The sequence below is a fragment of the Delphinapterus leucas genome, chromosome 14 (assembly GCF_059928025.1).
Source record: "Delphinapterus leucas isolate spDelLeu-1000000601 "Yukka" chromosome 14, BTC_Dleu_Yukka2, whole genome shotgun sequence".
NCBI classification, from domain to species: domain Eukaryota; kingdom Metazoa; phylum Chordata; class Mammalia; order Artiodactyla; family Monodontidae; genus Delphinapterus; species Delphinapterus leucas.
Window position 1 is genome coordinate 6,232,376 of NC_143142.1, and position 19,270 is coordinate 6,251,645.

Here is a 19,270-nt window from a genome sequence, read left to right on the forward strand (position 1 = left end):
AGGAAGGCTCTGGTGGATGGAAACTCAGCTCTGGCATGGCCTGCAGCCAGCTTTTAGGTAGAGCTCAAGGCCTGGGGAAATCTGATCTTCCTTGCATAGAAATGATCCTGTATTTACTCAACCAGTTCCCTCTTGCTGGATTTTGAGTTGTCTCCGGTCTTTTCTGACTGTGAACTGCACTGTAATGACCGTCCTCCTATAGCTACACCTTCTCACACAGAGGCCATCATTTCCCCCTGGTGGATTCCTAGAAGTGGAACCGCTAAGTCAGGCGGAAGATAAATTCTAAGGGTCCAGATACACTTTGCCAGATCGCCTCCGGTAATAGGTGCAGTGAACACTCCCACCCAAAACTGCGCTGTTTCTTCTTAGTCACAGCTGTCTCTCGCCAGCTTCTCCCCTGACAGGCGTGTCCCTTCCAGGACGTGTCCGTGTGCACCCTTCGCCCAGGCTTTGTCCGGCACATTCTCTGTCCTTCTCTGCACTCCCTCACTCTCCCTTCCTCCTTCAGCCTCCTCGTGTGAATGAAAACGCGTGTCCTGGGTTCCAGGTGCGCGCCGTTCTTCGCTCCAGAGCTGGGGTGTAAATATCTGTAAGCTGCGGGGCTCACAGGTGACAGGCAGTGCTTGGTGTCGCCCGGCGTGTTGCCACCTCCAGAGCGGACCCTCGTGCCACCCTCCACACACCCGCTCACCGGAAGCCCTCTGAGGGGTGGTATTTCCTTTGGGGGCGCTCGTTGGCCCAGCAGATTAGGAAAAAGGCACCCGAGGCTCTGTATTCACAGGAATAATTTATAGGCAGATAATCCACATTTCATCCTCAGCCTGTTTCAGTGCCGTGCAAGGCGTCTTGAATTACTGGGCTAGCTTTTACAGAATGGCCAACCGACTTCGCCACATTTCTCGAGTTACAGCGAAGACCCTGAGCGAGTGGCTGGTGATGGAGGATGGAAGCAGGCGGCGGGGGCGGGAGGTGGCAGATGGCAGGGTCTGGGTCCGGCCTCCAGACGCCTGCAGCCACCACGTGGCCCCGTGAGATGGTTCTCAGGAAATTCCCGAGGAAAGAAGGACTTGGGGGGCTCTCAACTCTGTGAGGTCCCGGGGCTTCCCTCCGAAACGCCACGCTTGTCGTCCTCCTCCTGGCCTGCCAGCTCTAGGTTCCACTTCCCCGCGCCCGCTTCTCCTGAGCGGAGGCAGCAGTGCTTCACCTCCTCAGGGAAGTCTGTCAAGGGAGATTTTGCTCTCAGTCTGCTGAAGTCGGGTAGCCCATGGAGAGCCTAGGATTTGGAATCAGGGAGCCGTCTGCATCCGGAGCGGGGCCTCACACTGCCCTCCAGCCCGCAGAGCCAGGGAGGGCAGGCCCAGGCGGCGTCCTCTTCCAGCCCGCCACCCCGAGACCCTCGTTGTCGGGGACAGCCACCAGGCCCTGTGTCCCCCGCAGGTCATCTGGATGCCAGCATGGCGACCGCAAACCTGGAGAACCAGTTGCACAGCGCGCAGAAGAACCTCTTGTTCCTTCAGCGGGAGCACGCCAGCACGCTCAAGGGGCTGCACGCTGAGATCAGGCGGCTGCAGCAACACTGCACAGGTACGGGGGCCCCAGTGAGCTCCGGGGACCAGGGCGGGGGGCAGTCCCAGGCCTGCCAGGGCTGTAGAGCAAAGCAGGACCTGTCATCGAGGTCACCTCGCACTGGCTGGCCCAAAAGCTGTGCGGGGTGAGTGAGGAGGGGGCCTTCTTCTTCTCTCTCTCTGGTTAACCCTGTCATCTCTGGGGTCCATTTGAATGCGTCACCTCATCCTCTTTGCCAAGGCCACACGCACGCGCGTAAAGCTGTGAAGCCGGTTCTCAGCTTACTGAGGACCTGAAGGATCCAGGTGCAATGGTTAGAAGTTACCATGCGTCTTGGAACCAGTGACCAGAGTGTACTACACAGAGCAAGCCGCCTGCTAACTGTGGGTGCCGGAGCGTGTGAGAGGGAAAAGAAGGGCCCCCGAACCCGAGTAAGGACAGCGGCCACTGATAATCGCTCTTCTCGCTCTTGCCTCTAATGCTGTTCGGGCAGGACTCGCAGGCCGATCGTGCGTTTTCAGGGTTTGCCTCTAATGCTGTTCGGGCAGGACTCGCAGGCCGATCGTGCGTTTTCAGGGTGGATGAAGGTCTCGAAGTATACTGTAATCATACAAAATTAACACATATGATCTCCTTTTTAGATTTAACGTATGAGCTGACACTTAAAAGTTCGGATCAGACAGGTAAGAACTCCCTTCCCAAAAGCGGGTGCTTCCTGTTGTTTCCTGTTGAGGCACACGTTGGTCCACCTGTTCTCACTAATTACACACGTAGAAGAAAACACACTTGCTGTGAAGAGTTGCACGTGTGACGAGGGCTCTCTGAGAAAAGGTGGGAGGGCAGTTTGGACCCCTCGGTGTGTCGGTGGGGTGGGAGGGGTGAGCGCTTTTATTTCCTTCTGATCGACACGCGTACTTGGAATGCCTGTTCTGTGTTCTTCTGGGTTTTCTGATTTTTTACAGTGAGTATGTGTCCCTTCTGTAATCAAGAAATAGATGTGATTTAAACCGGAAGGAAAGAGGAGATGGAGCGGGGTCCCACCTCCTCTGTGTCCGTGGAGCTTAGCACAGGACCTGGCACAAAGTGTGTGCTCTCTACAGACTGGTTGAGTGAGGGGTCACATTTCTGGGTGGCCCCCAGAGCAGCGCTGAAGGTCTTTCTCTAGACTCTAGTCCCAGAAATGCTCCCCCAAAACCAGAATCCTCAGGGACCCCCAAACTATCAGCCTGATGGCAGCTGGAGCAGAGGAGACAGAAGCCGGGGCCTCTGCGGCCTGCCCCAAATGGCTGCCCCCCAGAACAGGGTGAGGCTTTTAAAAGTGCAGAAACCACATTTGAGTCGAGATGACTTTTTCTAAACAGGCCTCACACGAGCAGTAACTATTCACGAGCGTGCCTAGGTCCTCGTGACTGTTCCCGTGAGCCCGAGAGCACCATCCAGCACTGACTTTCCATCTGCGCTACCCGTGCCACGTCTCCTAAGTGTGCCTTCCGGGAGCCAGGACCCCCTTTTCCTGTGTGTGGTGGATGAGGGGCCTGGGGACGGGGTTCAGGAGAGCAGGATGGCCACCTCCAGTCGGGGACTCCAGCCCGCACCCCTGCCATCCATGTCACCGAAATCAGGCTGTCCTTACTTCCTGTCCCCTCTGAGCCCATGCTAATCTGTAGAAACACCATTCTTGCCCTATAGCCTCTCCAGGCGTGGTTCTCAGCCCTGAGTCCCAAGGCCACCCGCCCACTAACGCGGCCCCTCATCAGGGGCTCGTGGTAACAGCTGGCATGGGGCATCTCCTGTGGGGGGCAGAGCGCAAGCCTCTCAGGTGGGCCTGGTGCCCCGCCCAGGGGTGGAAGCACACGCAGATGCGGCCCTCAGAGGAGCCGTTCGGCCCGCATCCTCATCTGAGAGGCACCCACAAACACTGGTTCCGGCCTCACCACCAGGGCCTCCTACCTTCACGGACCACCCGCCCCGTTCAGCCGCCCTGCACCAGCGTGAGCACAGCCAGGGAGAGTCTTGCCGGAGGGCGGCCTGTGTGGTGTTAGGGGCAGGCCAAGGACCAAGGTAGGGCCTGAGCTCAGGCCTAAGGATGCCATGCTCTGAGAGATGCAGAGAGGGGACCCGTGTCGGGGGAAAGGTGGCAGCCTGGCATCCAGTCTCCTCCGCAATTTCAGAGCTTTGGTGCTCTAGACATAAAGGAAGTCTACATTTGCCTTTCCAAACCGTGCTTGGAATGGCGCAGACAGACGGCTCTGCTAACAGTTTAACCCTCAGCCTTTGGAGAGGTCTAATACTCTGAAATTGCCCATTTTAACGTCAGCATTTTTGAAATTTGGAGACATCCTTTTATGCGATAAGCTGGAGAGCTGGATGGGGCCTCAAAGACCGCCTGATCTCCCACCCTTTCCTGGGGGGAGAGGACACGGAGGTGGCACGAGCGATGGGGGTCCTACCCTCCGTGTGGCCTGTGGGCACCGCACCCACCTTGGCCAGGGGAACCGCCACCGTGGGGAGGGGAGGCCGGCCTAGACCCCCGATCCCCGCACAGAAGGTCTCCCTGCCCCCCAGGGCCTGGCTGCCCTGCCCTCGGGTTCTCACTCCACTCCCTCGGCTTGGCCTTCCAGGAGACGGATCTTCTAGAAGCAGCGAACTCAAGAAAAGATGTGAGGACCTGGAGGCTCAGCTGAAGCTGAAGGAGGACGAGAACAACGAGCTGCTGACCGAGCTGGAGCAGAAGAGCGCGATGGTCGTCGTGCTGGAGAACAGCATCAAGGAGCGCGAGAGGCGGTACCTGGAGGAGCTGAAGGTGAAGAGCCACAAGCTGGGCGCGCTGAGCAGCGAGCTGGAGCAGCGCGCCGGCACCATCGCCTACCTGACGTCGCAGCTGCACGCCACCAAGAGGAAGCTCCTGAGCTCCGGCGGCACCTCGGACGGCAGCCCGGCCGGCAGCCCCGCGCTGGCCAGCTACAAGCCGGCCCCGCCCAAGGACAGGCTGCCCGAGACGCCCCGGCGCCGCATGAAGAAGAGCCTCTCGGCTCCGCTGCACCCGGAGTTCGAGGAGGTCTACAGATTCGGGGCCGAGAGCCGGAAACTGCTTCTGCGGGAGCCGGTGGACGCCATGCCCGACCCCACCCCGTTCCTGCTGGCCAGGGAGTCGGCCGAGGTCCACCTCGTCAAGGAGCGGCCCCTCGTCATCCCCCCCATCGCCTCGGACCGCAGCGCCGGCGAGCAGCCCAGCCCCGCCCGCGAGAAGCCGCACAGGGCGCACGTGGGCGTGGCGCACCGCATCCACCACGCGACCCCGGCGCAGGCCCCGCCCGAGGTGGAGACGCTGGCGGTGGACCAGGTGAACGGAGGCGGCAAGGTGGCGAGGAAGCACTCAGGGACGGACAGAACTGTGTGAAGGCCCCCCCGCGACCCTTCCCCGCGCTCTCGAGGCACTGTGATCACTCCTAGGGAAAACTCAGCCGCACCTCCTCTGTTTCTTTTCTTTTTCAATTCCCATGCATGCCGAATTGTTTTCACGCCTGTCAACAGATTATTCTCCTGCTCCCCCTGCCCTCTGACCGACACCGAAACACGATCGTGTCCCTGCTACGGAATCCGTACTTACTAATCGCTGCGGCCAAACACCTGTGTGCCGACTCGCTTGCTTCCAGCCCGGCTCCGCGGAATCTCAGCGCGCTCGCGGACAAAGCACGGGCCGCAGGCTGCGCCGCTGCTCGACGTTAACGACATCAGATAAGTCACACGCCTAATTATAAAGTCGGAGCAACACATAACGACCTTGACCTCATCCCTCCCGTTTCCAGGGCGGCCTGTCCGGAGCAGCCCTGCTCCCTCCAGGGGACCCCCGTAACCTCCCCCGGGGGCGGCACGGATAACCGAGCAGATGTATGTTAAGTCACGGGAACTAAATAAGATGACGTCACTCCTCATATCACCACGACCTGAATGTGTGTTGTTTTTTGTTAGTTTCATCCAAAATGTTCAAGATCCCAACAAACTTTATTTTCTAAACCTGCCTTCTTTCTGTTCTGTGTCTTTTATTAAACCACCCGAGGGTGGGCCTGGGCGGGGGGGAACAGTGGGAGGGAAAGAAATAGCGCCCGCTTCTGCCCCTTGCCCCCGTAACTGCTGCCCAGACAGTGGGCTCACCCAGGGGTGGTGGGGTTCACTTCCGGAAAGACGAGTCCCCTGCTGTGTCTCACTGCCCTGAGCCATCCCTTAGAACGTTCTGCGCCTCGGAAGTTCTAGCAAAAGCCAGCTGTCCCCGTGACTGGCCTCGCCCTCGTGTCCCGCTAGCGCTCAGCTCAGCCCAGCCCCGTTCCTCCCTCGCAGGGTAAAGCCGCTCCTCGCCCCCCGGCCGGGCCTGGCCGGAGTAGCCCCAGGTGCGCAGGAGGAAGAGACGCCCGGTAGCCGCCGGTCCTTCAGGTTCTTCGTCTGCACCCAACCCCTCACAGCCTCACGCAGGAATCAAAACACCAGGCTCGGCACCCTCACCCACACGCTGCCAGGCCAGCGCCCGGGGAGCCGGGCTGGAGAGTTCTGGAAGGGTGTGGGTGAGTCGGGCCTCGTCAGCCCTGGGACGGGGGCCCTGCTGCCTGCGCGCCCCAGCGCGCGGCCCTCGCTCCAGAGAGGCGCCTGCTGAAAGAGACCTGGACCACCGAAAAGCCACCTTTGACAGTTTGCGTTAGAATTCTCACTTGTGCCATCGACATGCAGGCAGTTTTGCTTAAGTGGTTCCCCTGAGAAGGAAAAGCAAATTCGACACGTCTTAAAATGCTCTTGTTGGATTTACTTTTTGAATACCACAGAATCCTTTTTTTTAAAGTTAAAAAAAACAAAACCATTCAGGTTAACTTATATGGAAAGACATACAAACGGCTGATTTCAAATGAAAGAAAAAAATCGGTGTCAACCCCCCTCCTGCCTCGAGAGGCCCCAAGAAGTGACAGCAGATGGTGCGTCGTCACGAATTCCCAGCACATCCGTTGCCGGCCACGGACTTAGAATCTCGTGCCGTTTTCTTCACCCAGAGGGTTAATCAGAATTCAGGGTGAGGCACACCCCTTGCAGGACCCAGTGAGAAATGTGCTTCGTGGTAAAGAGATCAGCTTCAAAAACCAAGCCGACGCCCATGGCGTTCCTTCTCATGGAGGTGGTGTAGACGGGCGTCCGGAAAGTGTTCTGCACAGGAAAGGGGCGTGAGGTGCCGGCACGGGCAGAGGGGAGCGCGGGTCCCGGGGAGGGCGAAGGCTCGTCTAAGCGCTACGGGTGCGGAGGGGCCCCGCGAGGTGCCGGGCTCTGCTGACACCCATGAGAAGCGGGGTCGGCCGGCAGAGCAGGCCGTCCTGCAGGGGCGCCTGCCGTGCACACCGGATGCAGCTACCTTCCGATCCACGCAATGAGCGCAGAATTTCACCGGAAGGGAGGAGTCGCTCCTCAAGCTGGTCTGGGCCACAGCCTCCAACCCTGAACCCGTGCCGCCCCCGGAAGGTTCTGCACACACGCACACGCACGCGTGCATTGTTCCCCCGGGACGTGGCTCAAGGGCTTCCCCCAGACCTGAAAGGTTAAGAGCCCCTGTGCTAAAAGGCAAGACTCTTGGAAACCACCTGGTGTCTAACTCCAGTCAGAGGAGAAGAGGGGAAACGGGGCAGGCGTTGGCCTCTCACCTGCAGTTTGAGGCGATGGGCTTCAGTGGGGATGATCTTCACGACCGGCAGGTCGACGGCCAGCACCTTGGATTTGCTCTTGATAAGACATCCTTTTTCTACATCCCAGTCAGCGCCTTCTAGATAGAGTCCTGAGACAAAGCATCCTAGAGGCGCCAGGAAGAGAGCCGCACTTAGGCGGAGGCAAGTGTCATTCTGCCGAGCATGTGGCAGCTCTAGCAGATGCGCATATGGACAAACAAAAGGGTAACTAACTGATTCTCCTTCCCCACACACAGCCCCCGCCTTTTCCCAAAAGGGGTGGCCACCATTTCTACCCCGCCCACTTTCCTTTTGTAGAGCCCAGATGGGACACCCTGGAGACCCCGTGACCCTCCATATGGCCACAGCGCCACGGAAGAGGGGTGGTCGCCTCTCCCCAGCAATGTGGCATCAAGGCCCACAGACTTAACTGGCCTCGGGCCCCAGAGTCAGCTGGCACCATGGCCACCCCAACACTGCCGGTCCCTCTGAGACCTCGCTGGCCTTCTACAAAGAGGACTGAGCGCTCCACAATGTTCACCATAAACCCCCTCTCCCTAAGCTAGCTGAAGAGGGCTTTTGTGCTTGCAGCGAGATGTCCTCTAAGACACGACCCCCCGGGAAACCACAGTTTCCAGCCGTAGTTCACACAGTCAGTAACCAGTGTCTAAGGGACTTGACGTTACAGCACAGTTGAACGGTTCCCACCTGGCCCATCCTGCTCTCTGGCTACCATGCCCCCGGGCCCTCATGGGTTCCAGGGAAGCCACCTGGCGATCCAGTTCTTTCTAACCTCGTGGCCCATTTCCCACAGACAAGCTGGGCGAGCGTGGCTCAGCTCTCCCCTGACATCAGCCCACGTCTCAATGGAAAAACTGGAAAAGAAACATCTGGACTCACCCTCAGAGACGTCAAGCCCCACGTGGACGGCACACAAACATGGCCAGTGTTTGCAGCAGTCTGACTCTCCGGGCCCACACTGTGCTCAGCCCTTTTGAGGGTAGCATGGGGAGGGAGACCCTACGTGAGAGGCTGTGAATCCGTAGGGAGCTGGCCGTACCTTGTCCCGCCCGCTCATTCACTTCGTCTGCATCTTGGAACTTGGTCACTTGCGTGAACAAGGTGGAGCGGTCCAGCGGCCAGCCGTGCCTCCGGCAGGTGGCCTGCACCAGGGCCGTGAGGTAGGATTCTGGGATGTGCAGCCCCGAGAGCCACACCACACTGGGCTCACTCTTGGTGGCCTGGAGAGAGAGAAGGCAGCCGGTGAGCGCCCGGGGCTGCCGTCCAATGCCAGGGCCAAAGCTGACAAAAGATGCAGCTCACGCTAGGGGCAGGGAGATGGTGTTGGGACAACCGGCAGCCCACTGGGAAAAACAAGCTGGGTCGCCAAACTCCAGGTGCAGCCAAGATTTAAATATAGAAAATACACCACAGGCAGACTCAGCGCTTCCACTGCAGGGGGCGTGGGTTCGATCCCTGGTCGGGGAACTAGGATCCCGCATGCCACGCAGCGCGGCCAAGAAAATAAAAACAAAACTAAACTAAATAAATAAACCACAAAAGTACAAATCAAATCTCCAGTGAATGTTTTCAGAATCTTGGAGTGGGGAATACAAAACCTAGAAGCCATAAAAGAAAAGACTGATCTATTTGACTACATTAAAATGTAAAACTTTCCTATGGAAAAAATAGCACAGAATCAAAAAGCTTAAAGGCAAGCTGGGGAAATATCTGTAACACCAGCAGACAAAAGACTTAATTCCCTTGATGTACAAAGAGCTCTTAAAAACCAATTTTAGAAGGTGGAGAACTTGAGGGGCTTCCCTGGTGGCGCAGTGGTTAAGAATCCGCCTGCCAATGCAGGGGACACGGGTTTGATCCCACGGGAAGATCCCACATGCCGCGGAGCAGCTAAGCCACAACTACTGAAGCCCGCGTGCCTAGAGCCCGTGCTCTGCGACAAGAGAAGCCACCGGAGAAGCCCGAGCACCGCAACGAGGAGCAGCCCCCGCTCACCGCAACTAGACAAAGCCCGCGCACAGCAACGAAGACCCAATGCAGCCAAAAATAGATAAATAAATAATTTTTTTTAAAAAAAGGTGGAGAACTTGATAAAAATGAAATCAAGATACAAAGACAGTTCATAGAAAAACACAACATGTCTATAAACGTGTCAAACACACTCAGCCTCACTATAATTAAGGAGATACACAACCAACATAGTTGATGCTACTTTCTGCCTGTGGAGGAGAAAAAGATCCAAAGTATTAAGCGCACACCATGTTGCAGCGAGGTGAGGAAATAATCATTCTCGTACGCTGTGGTTTCAAGTTCTCTAGAAAACCATCTGACGAGCTGTCAGAATTTAAAATGCACCCACTCGGATCCAACTCTTCCATTGCACCCATGGAACATACTCACATGAGTCTCCAAAGGCATGTGCCCCAGAGTGTTGTTCGTACTAGCAAAACAAAAAATCCAAAAAGAGAACAAAAAAACCAATGGTAACCGCCTAAATATCCATCAGGGGAAAGGATCCAGGATATCTGTGAGACGGGGCAGCCTAGAAGGAATGACGTCTAGAGGTACTTAGATGGAACAATTGCCAAGACAGACGCTTAGATGGATAAATCAAGTTGGCCATAGTATGCTTCAAAGTCTTTCTTTTTTTAATATATTTATTTTATGTATTTATTTTTGGCTGGGTTGGGTCTTCGTTGCTGTGCGTGAGCTCTCTCTATCTGCGGCGAGCAGGGGCTACTCTTCCTTGCGGTGGCTTCTCTTTGTTGGGGAGCACGGGCTCTAGGCGCGCAGGCTTCGGTTGTTGCGGCACGCGGGCTCAGTATTTGTGGCTCGAGGGCTCTAGAGAGCAGACTCAGTAGTTGTGGCGCACGGACTTAGCTGCTCCGCGGCATGTGGGATCTTCCCGGACCAGGGCTTGAACCCGTGTCCCCCGCATTGGCAGGCGGATTCTTAACCACTGCGCCACCAGGGAAGCCCCCGAGGAAGGGAGGAAGGAAGGGAGGGGGGAAGGGAGAAAAGGAAAAAAATACAGATACGCTTGCAGAGTCCGAGACCATTTCCAGAGCACCCAGTCAGCTCCTGACAGAGGTACCGCTGGGGAGGGGAGAAGGAGTCGGGAAGTGGTTTGAGGGGGTCCAGGCCAAGCCTTGAACCAGCAAGCAGACCGCTGCCTCTCACTTACCCACGTCGTGTACTGGCTGAACCTCCGCAGGAAGTAGGGCATCCAGTTTCCGAGGGACTTTAAGGTGTCAGGGGCAAGCTTTCTCCAGATATTAGGGATTTGCCCAAGAAAGAGGGACCTGGCTACATCATCTAATTCACTGCTCATCCCAACTTCTCCAGCCAAGGCCTGTTTATAGAATCAAGAGCAGTCAGGCAAGACTAGCGGAAAACCCAGCACTCCACCGAGGCAGGAATTTGCACTTGAGGAACGGGCTTACCCTCTGAAGTTCAGCCAGGGACGTGGACATCCGTATGACAAGCTTGTTGAAGCGCTGCAGCTCCTGCAGGAGCACCACTGAGGTGGGGGAGGCGGCCATCCCCAGCTGCTTCCTGACCAGGTCCAAGTCAAAGACTTTGGGCATCTTGTTTGCTATGTCCTTGGCCACATGGCCAGTGTAATTATCCCGGCTGATGGCGGTGCTGCATTCCCCTGAAATCAGGACACGTTTCAGAGAGAGCAAGGCATCTGAGCGCAGGACTGGGGTGCCTTCTGGCTCTCAGAAGGGCACCAACAGTACGCAAGCTATCAGAACCCGAAGCAGCACTTTGCGCCAATGCCCTTTGTCCCCAGTCCGATGGGCACAGTCCTCTGCAGGGGACTTTACCCGTCTGAGGCTGCAGCTCCAGCAGCTGAGACCACATGTCTCGAGCTGCCTGAGTGTAATATCCAGTCTCAGCGTTGAGGTGCAGCCCAAACACTTCAGGCGTGTTGGCCAGAGGGAGGGCCTCAATGGCTTCTGTAACGGGAGAGAACAGCGGTTACACTGCCATGCCACCTCCGATTCCCGAGGGCCCACAGCCTCGACGTCCCCACACACGTTAGCCTACGTTCCACCTCTGAGAGGGTGACGTGCTTTTAAAATGAGAATTCTACACCACCATGCCCAATACAGTCCTGTGTGCATCTTGTTTTTTTTTTTTTTTTTTTTGCCATGCCTCGCGGCTTGCGGGATCTCAATTCCCCAACCAGAGATCAAACCCAGGCCCACAGCAGTGAAAGCGCAGAGTCCTAACCACTGGGCCACCAGGGAACTTTCTCTACGTGTATCTTTTATGAAAATGGCTCAGTGACTTTCCCAGGGGCCACTCTGCCCTTCCAGGGAGACTCTGATATATTTACCATCATTCCAGGACAGGAAGTCTGAACTAACTCCATCAGCTCTGAGGCTAGGAAGAGCCCACTGGGCCCCGCTAAAAGGCATAAGAAAACACCCCCGAGCTGTCAAAGAGTCCCACCAGGGGAAGGGGTCAGAAGAAGCATCAAGCCAACCACAGAAACCAGAAGAGCTGAAATGTACGGGCTCCCTTAGAATAAAACATCTACATACTTTCTGATGGCTGAGAAATCTCACCAACAAATTTTTCCTTGACATCCCCTGTGGGGATTTTGTAGTCCACTTCCTTGTTCCGGAAAAAGTGGAATGGCTGGAAAGTATCGAAAAGGAAGTCCCCCAGGTATTCATCCATGTAGACGGTCAGGATGCGCCGGTCAAAGCTGTCGATGGCCCGTCCTCCGTACATGACCTGACATTACAGGGAGTGAGAGCCGGCCAGGACCCAGAACCTACGGGGTGGGCCCTGAGGCCCCGGGCCCAGTGGACAGTCCAGGGTCAAGCCCGGATGCCCCCTTAGAGAGACTCCTGCTGCCCAGCCACTGTACAGCTCAAAGCGTGCTGACTTGCACAGGCTTCGGGCCACTCTATACAAGAGGGCTTGTGTGCAGACTCATAGAGCCCAAGGTGATAGCAGTCCTCATGAAATGCTGGGAGCCAGGGTGCAACTGGCCAACTCCCCAAAACATAGCGAACGAGCAAACAAAACAACCCAAGGAGCCAGCAGCCGCCTTTGTCTTTGGAACAGTGATGTCTCTGTCTGAGCCACACACAGGCCTCCGGGGAAGCTTTCCCACGAGTGCTGTATAAGGCCGTGGCCTCCAGACTGGACCTCCAGGCCCGCCGAACAGAAGCAGGGCTCCCGTGACGTGCCTGAGGCATCCTCAGCGAGGAACATGAGTCCCCAGGGCGATGAGTCCAAACGCCCAGGTGACGGTCGCTCACTTAGGACAAAGAGTAACAGGGTGACGAACCGGGGCGGGGGGCGGGGGATGTTTTACAGAGACCCAGGGGCCTTCAGCTGATGGGCAGCAGCAAGAGGGGAGTCCCAGAAGACTCGGGGGCCATGGACCAGGGACACCAGGCCACAGCCCAGCCCACCCCAGGGGGCCTGCAGCGGGTGCCCAGGATGCTCCTACCTCCCCGATTAGGTACTTGAGGCTGCCCCATGGGATCCGAGGGTCGTGCTGCCGGAAAGCTTTTGTTAAGTATGTGTTCAGAATTTCCATGCAGACCTGCAAAGAGGAGGAACAGGCCTGGGTATCCGAAAGCCCATAAGTCCTTCGCGTTCTGACTGTTTTCTGAAAACGTGGGCAGGAACAACGAGGGAGGGAGTGTCCCCCGGGAGAGGCAGCAGCCACCTCTTCACCTGGAAGTCAGACTCGTTGAAGTCGTAGTACACGTTCCACCCAATCTTCCCGAACTTTCTCCTCTCCTGCACCACAGCATGGAAGAACGCCAACACGTAGACCAGGGGCTTGAAAGCAGGGTGTGGACACTGGTCCAGCATCTCAGGAGAGATCTTGAAGTACGTGGCTCTCATGTTGAGTTTCAGCCCGTTGGGTGGCTCGGTGACAACCTGTCGGAAGCAAAGACCGATGGTGACGGAAACCCCAGGCCCCCGAGCAGGGCTCTGAAGGGTGTGCAGACTGCAGACGTCTTGGCTTTTCCCTCCGTCCTTGCAAAGCTATCTTCCCTATTCCCAAGGGCCCACGTGAATGAGTTAAAAACTAGACGTTGTTCCAGCTCTGCCCTGACTCATCAAATGACCCCAGGAAGGCTCTTTTAACCTCCTCTGATCCATGGGATCCTCAAGAGTAAAACAGAAGTAGCTAAGTTTTTCCCTCTCCCTGTCCTGGAGGAAGAGAGAGGTGATGAAACCATTCCCCAAAATGTTCCCAGAGACTAAATTAAACAGGGCAGGTAAACTCCTTGAAACTTACACACACAAGCACTCACTCCAGTTCTGCGGGCTGTGGGAGGGCCGATCATTAGAGTTAAAAAGGATAAATGTGAAGTCCATGAAAACTAACCCAGAAATTGTTTTGAGGACATGCAGAAGTGATAAAGACGGGCCTGAGAGTCAACACCATCACCCGATAATTGTCACCCTATCTGGACAGTGCTTACCTCTGAAGGGAGAGGGAGAAATGGAATTGGGAAAGGCGGGGGGTGTCCATGGGGTCCCAACTCTATCCTAAACACACACACGCACACAGCAAAACAGGAGTGAGGTAAGGAACCGAGCCGTGGGCACGTCTGTCTGTCCTGCTGCCAGACCTTCAAGGACTTCTGCAGGATCCCGATGGGGAAGCCCTCGGTGGGGTCCGTGGTGAGCCACAGGCGGAAGTCGGGGTGGGGCTTGGTGATCCTCTCCAGGGACTTCTCCAGATCCTTCAGCCACTTGCCCAGGAGATGGCAGTCCTGCAGCATCAGCCACTGCCCGCGAGCCACCGCCATCTCCAGCAGCTGCAGGGCCACCTGCTCCGACAGAGACCGAAAGGAAGAGTCGGCGTCCCACTGCCACACCACCCTGTGCTCTCCCAGAGACCCGCTGCAAGCACCAGGAAACTACTGGCCACTGCCGCAGAAGCCACAGAGGAGCCAGCGGTCCAGGAGCTACGGAGGGAGCCTTTGAAGAAGCAACCCTTTAGACTTCCTCTGGGGCCACCGGGGTCCGCTGGGCCGCACTCATTGGCCTCCCTCAGCCCCCAGAGCTCCAACCTCGGACTCAGTGGCACCTGCCCCCTGACCAGTTGGCCTTGCCACTGGGGCAGTGACAGCCCTGATCCAAGACGTGGCTCTTGCAAGGGCTGAGGGAGATAAAGACTGGATGTGAAAGGGCTTTGGAAACAGCAGAACACACCGACGGTACCAGGCAGGTTAGCTCTAGAACTATAGCACTGCTCACACAGTCATCGCTGTGACATTTGATTACTGCTCCGTAGACCGGAAATGCATGGCACTCTTGTGTGGGGGGGGGGGGGGCGGGACTCTTGGCTTAAAGCCAAACGTTCGTTAATTCATTCCTAACAGGGGCCGGTGACCTCACCCACGTTTAGGGCTTGTTCCCTCCAACAACAATTTACCTTTTCTTGACCTTGACCCATGGCAAGGAATTTGAGGCGGTTCCCTCCAAAACCACTGTGCTCGGCTAATTTCATAAGGTCACTGGCAGGGTCAGAGCCAGGACTCAGGATAAACACAATGGGCGAGTTGGGTGTGCTCTGCTCAAAGATGGCTTCAAAGCTGATCATCGGAGGCTGCACGTACCTGGGGAAAGAAACACGACTGGAAAACGCTCCCGGGAGGACAGCGCCAGGCAGGGGCCGGCCAGTCCAACCAGCACTCTTCCTCCCAGTGTCCAGAACCTTCTGACTGTCCCTCTGGTATGGCTCTTTGCTCAGCCTTCCTTGTTTTGGAATCCAGTTTTTACACACGTCTCATTCACTGGACGGTAATAAGCTCCTGGGTGATGGGGACCTCTCCGCACAGCCCAGTACATCCGGGTTGGGTGGTTCAGGAGAGACCTGTACTGAGCTGCATGCCTCCTGACAAGCCGGCCTTCCAGGTGGACATGCCCTGGGCACCGAACCCAGAGGTCCCACACCGGCGGCTCCACAGGCGTGTCCTGAACGGCCCGCATCTCGAGATTTTTAAAAACTTAGTTGCCAGCACATAACGATTGGGAGATTTCACGTAGAAATCCAAATTTCTAGTTTCCGTTGAAGAGTCAGAGATCTGGGTCCCTGCCGCCACCTGGCATCAGTCAGCAGGAGTTCAGGGGCTGCTGGCCAGGGCTTGACCTCTCCAGTGGGCCCGAGTCCTCGTCCAGCCACGCTCAGTCCTCTCCATCACCCGCCGGCCGTGCAGGCAGATTTGAGTTTGTCACCCTAAGTCACCCATCCGGCCTCGCCCTCGATTCCAGAGCTACCAATACGGGAGCCATGAGGCACGTGTGGCTACTGAGCAGTTGAAGTGTGGCGAGTCCAAACTGAGACGCGCTGTACGTGTGAATTCACACAGGATTTTAAAGCCTTGGTATCAAAAAATACGCAAAATATCTCAATCCATTACATGTTGAGATAAGATTTTAATATTTGAGTTAAATATAATTAACTATTAATACATGTTATTGATGTGATGTATTAATACATAACTTATGATGATTGTTATTGAAATTAATGTTGACTGTTTCCTTTTTTATAAATTTACTTTTCTCATTGACGTATAGTTGATTTACAATGTTGCGTTAGTTTCAGGTGTACAGCAAAGTGATTCAGTTATAATATAAATATATATCCTTTTTCAGATTCTTTTCCCATCTAGGTTATTACAAAATATTGAGTAGAGTTCCCTGTGCTATACAGTAGGTCCTTGTTGTTTATCTGTTTTATATATAGTGGTGTGTATATTTTACTCCCAAATTCCTAATATATCCCTCCCCCTCCCCCTTTCCCCTTTGGTAACCATAAATTGGTTTTCTATGTCTGTGAGTCTGTTTCTGTTTTGTAAATAAGTTCATTTGTATCATTTAATAATTAAATACAGTTACTTGTTATTAGTAAATGTTATATATATTGTTATATATTAATATATTATATTTTATATGCTTATGATAACTGTCATTAAAATGAATTTCACCTGCTTCTTTTTGAATGTGGCTACCGGAAGACTTGAAATGACATATGTCACTCCCATTGTATTTCTCTTAAACAGCGCTGCTCTAGAGTGGCTACCAAATCATGCTCAAAGGCAGTCCTCTCTGGCCACCCACTGCCATCCGTGAGTCCAGGAAGGGGTGACATTAGATATTCTACCCCACAGAAAGGGCCAAGCAAACACAAACAACTCACTTACTTCTCTCCCACTGTTACAGTCACATAGTCAGTCACGGCCCGATACACCCGATCCACACGGAAACAGCGCAAAATAAGCAACTTCTGGAAAGGGGTGATGTTGTCATCATAACCCAGGGGGAATGGAAACTGCTCAGGTGAATCCAGGTCATACCACTGGGAAAAGCAAAGAACATTCATGCTGGCGTCAACTGAGAAATGATATAGGCCCCCCTTTCTATGTAAAGGTCCCAAGAGCCCCTGTAAAGGGACGAAATCTACAGGCCACGTCTAGTCAGATCTGTCATTTTCTACCCCCCAAACTCTGAACTTTAGGAAGGGATGGACTGAGTCTTATGGACTGTTGAATTCCCACTGCCCGTCAAGGGACATGGTCCAGCCACGGATGCTCAAAGTTTCTTGAATGGATGGATGAATGGATGGACAGATAGACAGAGGCAGATGGACAGATGGATGGATGGACAAATGGATGGATGGACAGACGGAGAGATAGATAGATAGTTCTCCCACAAAACTAGCTGAACTAGATAAAGGAGAATTCCATCCAGGGAGTTAGAGGGCATTGGCTACACTCTGCACGAGCCACTCAGAGGCAGATCTTCACACTCATAGGGAGTTAGGCTACAGATTGAGTGTGGAGATGACTGACATGCGGGGAAGGGAAGGAGGAGAAAGAGGACACTTGCTCACCTCCTGCCAGACAGTCAGATGTTTCTCCACATCATCAGGAAGAGTCCCAAAGTTGTCTGGAAACATCTCTGATAAAAGAATGATATCTTCCCATCCCTGGTCGGACAACCAAGCACAGGGTTTTCTCCGTTTGCTTTTCTCCAGGGAAATGTTTCCTAATCACAACAGGAGAAGAGAAGTAAACAGCCGACACCAACACACGGGGAAGAGTAAGCAACTCCATTCCTGGGCTTCCCTCACTTTGGGGGAAAATCCACTTCTCAAAAGGGGGCTGGAAGGAGAAGCGGGTTAGGCTTCCCCTGTCACCGTCGGTAACTCCAGCCAGGAAGCTCTGCGTGGCTTCCAGCCTTGGGGCAGCCTTAAGGCAGAGGCTGGCTGCTCTGAGTTAACTGGAACTATCTCTGAGGCTGGAACTGTCAACTGAGGTATTTACTAAAGCGGCGCTATTGGAAGCCAAGTTTTAAGGAAGGCAAAATTTCTGCTGTTGTTTTGGTGAACAAATTCATACACATGTGCAACGTGGGTCCAGGGAGTTGGGAAGCATGAAACGAGGCAAATTCATTACCTTTTAAGAAGAAATCTAATTCTTCCTGGGGGACTCTCCCCTCTGCTTGTTCTATCTTGATAGTCATATTGAAAGAAAAAAGTAACTTGTGCCTCTCAAACAACCCTGAGGAGAAACAACAGACGGGTCTGGATAAAACAAATGCATTTAAACACAGGGTTTCTCATGCACACCACGCTTAAATTTCAGAGAAATGAACTGAAGCACCTCAACTGCACAGTCAGTTGCATTTAGCCGTCTTTGCATTTGGTGTCCGTGAACACCTGCGTGCAAAAACTATGAGCTCAATTGATACGTCATGCCCACAAGTGCAACGGGCAGTGACCCTCGCTCGTACGCATCTGAAATGGTCACGTCTCCGGGCGGCACCTACCACGCCCTCGTGGGAAGAGGAGGGGGGGTGCCCCCCCCAGCAGATGAAGGACCGTACAATGGAGGTTCAGAGCCACCTTCTGAATGAAGTGCTGGTCGTTTGCCTGACTCAAAGCAAAAGTTCTTACAGTGGAGAAGAGGTATTAACAAACTTTCTGTAAAGGGCCAGAGAGTAAATTGACTCGGCTTTGCAGACTAGACAGTCTCCGTCATAACTACTCAAATCTGCCATTGTACTGTGAAAGCCGCCATGGACGATCCGTATAGAAACGGGTGTGGCTGTGTGCCAATATAACTTTATTTACAAAAGCAGGCGGTGGGACAGATTTGGCCCATCTCTATTGCAGAGTAAGCCCACTCCATCAACACACTCTTTATGGATAGGAAGACGCAAAACATTAGAGTTCTTTTTTTTTTAACAGAAGAAAAAGAAACATCTAAGTCAAAATGTGTGATGTGAATTCTATCTTATACGTGTTAGAAGGGCTGGTTACTTAAGTGAGCCCTATAGGATAGCCCTCAACCTGTTTCCTGCCCAACACAATTTTGAGCTGTGTCCCCCTCAAAATCTATAAGTTGAAGCCTTAATACCCAGTACCTCAGAGCTGGAGACAGGGCCTCTAAGAGGTGATTAGGTTACTCAGCCATAAACAAGAACGAAATCATGCCACTTGCAGCGACATGGATGGACCTAGAGATTGTCATACTGAGTGAAGTACCTCAGACAGAGAAAGACAAATACCATATGATATCGCTTCTATGTGGAATCTAAAAAATGATACAAATGATCCTATTTACAAAACAGAAATAGACTCACAGATGTAGAAAATAAACTCACGGTTACCAAGGGGGAAAGGGCAGGAGGAGGGATAAATTGGGAGATTGGGATTGACATATACACACTACTGTATATAAAATAGATAACTGATAAGAACCTGCTGTATAGCACAGGGATCTCTGCTCAATACTCTGTAATGAATCTAAAAGAGTGGATGTATGTATACGTATAACTGATTCACTTTGCTGTACACCTGAAACTAACACAACTTTGTAAATCAATTATACTCCAATACAAATTAATTTTAAAAAATAAAATGAGGCTGTTAGGGAGGGCCCCCATGCAATCCCAACTGGTGTCCTTATAAGAAGAGGAAATTTGGA

The 19,270-nt window shown here is 54.0% G+C and overlaps 2 protein-coding genes across 6 annotated transcripts in view; one reads left to right on the top strand and one right to left on the bottom strand.

Annotated features, from left to right (window-relative positions):
* The window catches only part of CCDC92 (coiled-coil domain containing 92), a 30,515-nt gene extending 24,925 nt beyond the window's left edge, over positions 1 to 5,590 (top strand). For all 5 annotated transcript variants that reach the window (XM_022597918.3, XM_022597915.3, XM_022597916.3 and 2 more), the window contains exons 2-4: positions 1,441 to 1,587; positions 2,211 to 2,252; positions 4,191 to 5,590. In XM_022597918.3, the coding sequence (XP_022453626.1) occupies positions 1,458 to 1,587; positions 2,211 to 2,252; positions 4,191 to 4,969 (951 nt within the window). In that variant the 5' untranslated portion in view covers positions 1,441 to 1,457 and the 3' untranslated portion in view covers positions 4,970 to 5,590. The remainder of the gene's footprint in view (positions 1 to 1,440; positions 1,588 to 2,210; positions 2,253 to 4,190) is intronic.
* The window catches only part of DNAH10 (dynein axonemal heavy chain 10), a 149,394-nt gene continuing 135,657 nt past the window's right edge, over positions 5,534 to 19,270 (bottom strand). The window contains exons 66-79 of the mRNA XM_022597911.3: positions 17,738 to 17,842; positions 17,173 to 17,327; positions 16,484 to 16,638; positions 14,713 to 14,896; positions 13,904 to 14,104; positions 12,993 to 13,202; positions 12,763 to 12,858; positions 11,864 to 12,035; positions 11,117 to 11,248; positions 10,730 to 10,941; positions 10,471 to 10,638; positions 8,326 to 8,506; positions 7,245 to 7,390; positions 5,534 to 6,756 (exon numbers count right to left, since the gene is read on the bottom strand). Coding sequence (XP_022453619.2) covers positions 6,610 to 6,756; positions 7,245 to 7,390; positions 8,326 to 8,506; positions 10,471 to 10,638; positions 10,730 to 10,941; positions 11,117 to 11,248; positions 11,864 to 12,035; positions 12,763 to 12,858; positions 12,993 to 13,202; positions 13,904 to 14,104; positions 14,713 to 14,896; positions 16,484 to 16,638; positions 17,173 to 17,327; positions 17,738 to 17,842 — 2,264 coding nt within the window. The 3' untranslated portion in view covers positions 5,534 to 6,609. The remainder of the gene's footprint in view (positions 6,757 to 7,244; positions 7,391 to 8,325; positions 8,507 to 10,470; positions 10,639 to 10,729; positions 10,942 to 11,116; positions 11,249 to 11,863; positions 12,036 to 12,762; positions 12,859 to 12,992; positions 13,203 to 13,903; positions 14,105 to 14,712; positions 14,897 to 16,483; positions 16,639 to 17,172; positions 17,328 to 17,737; positions 17,843 to 19,270) is intronic.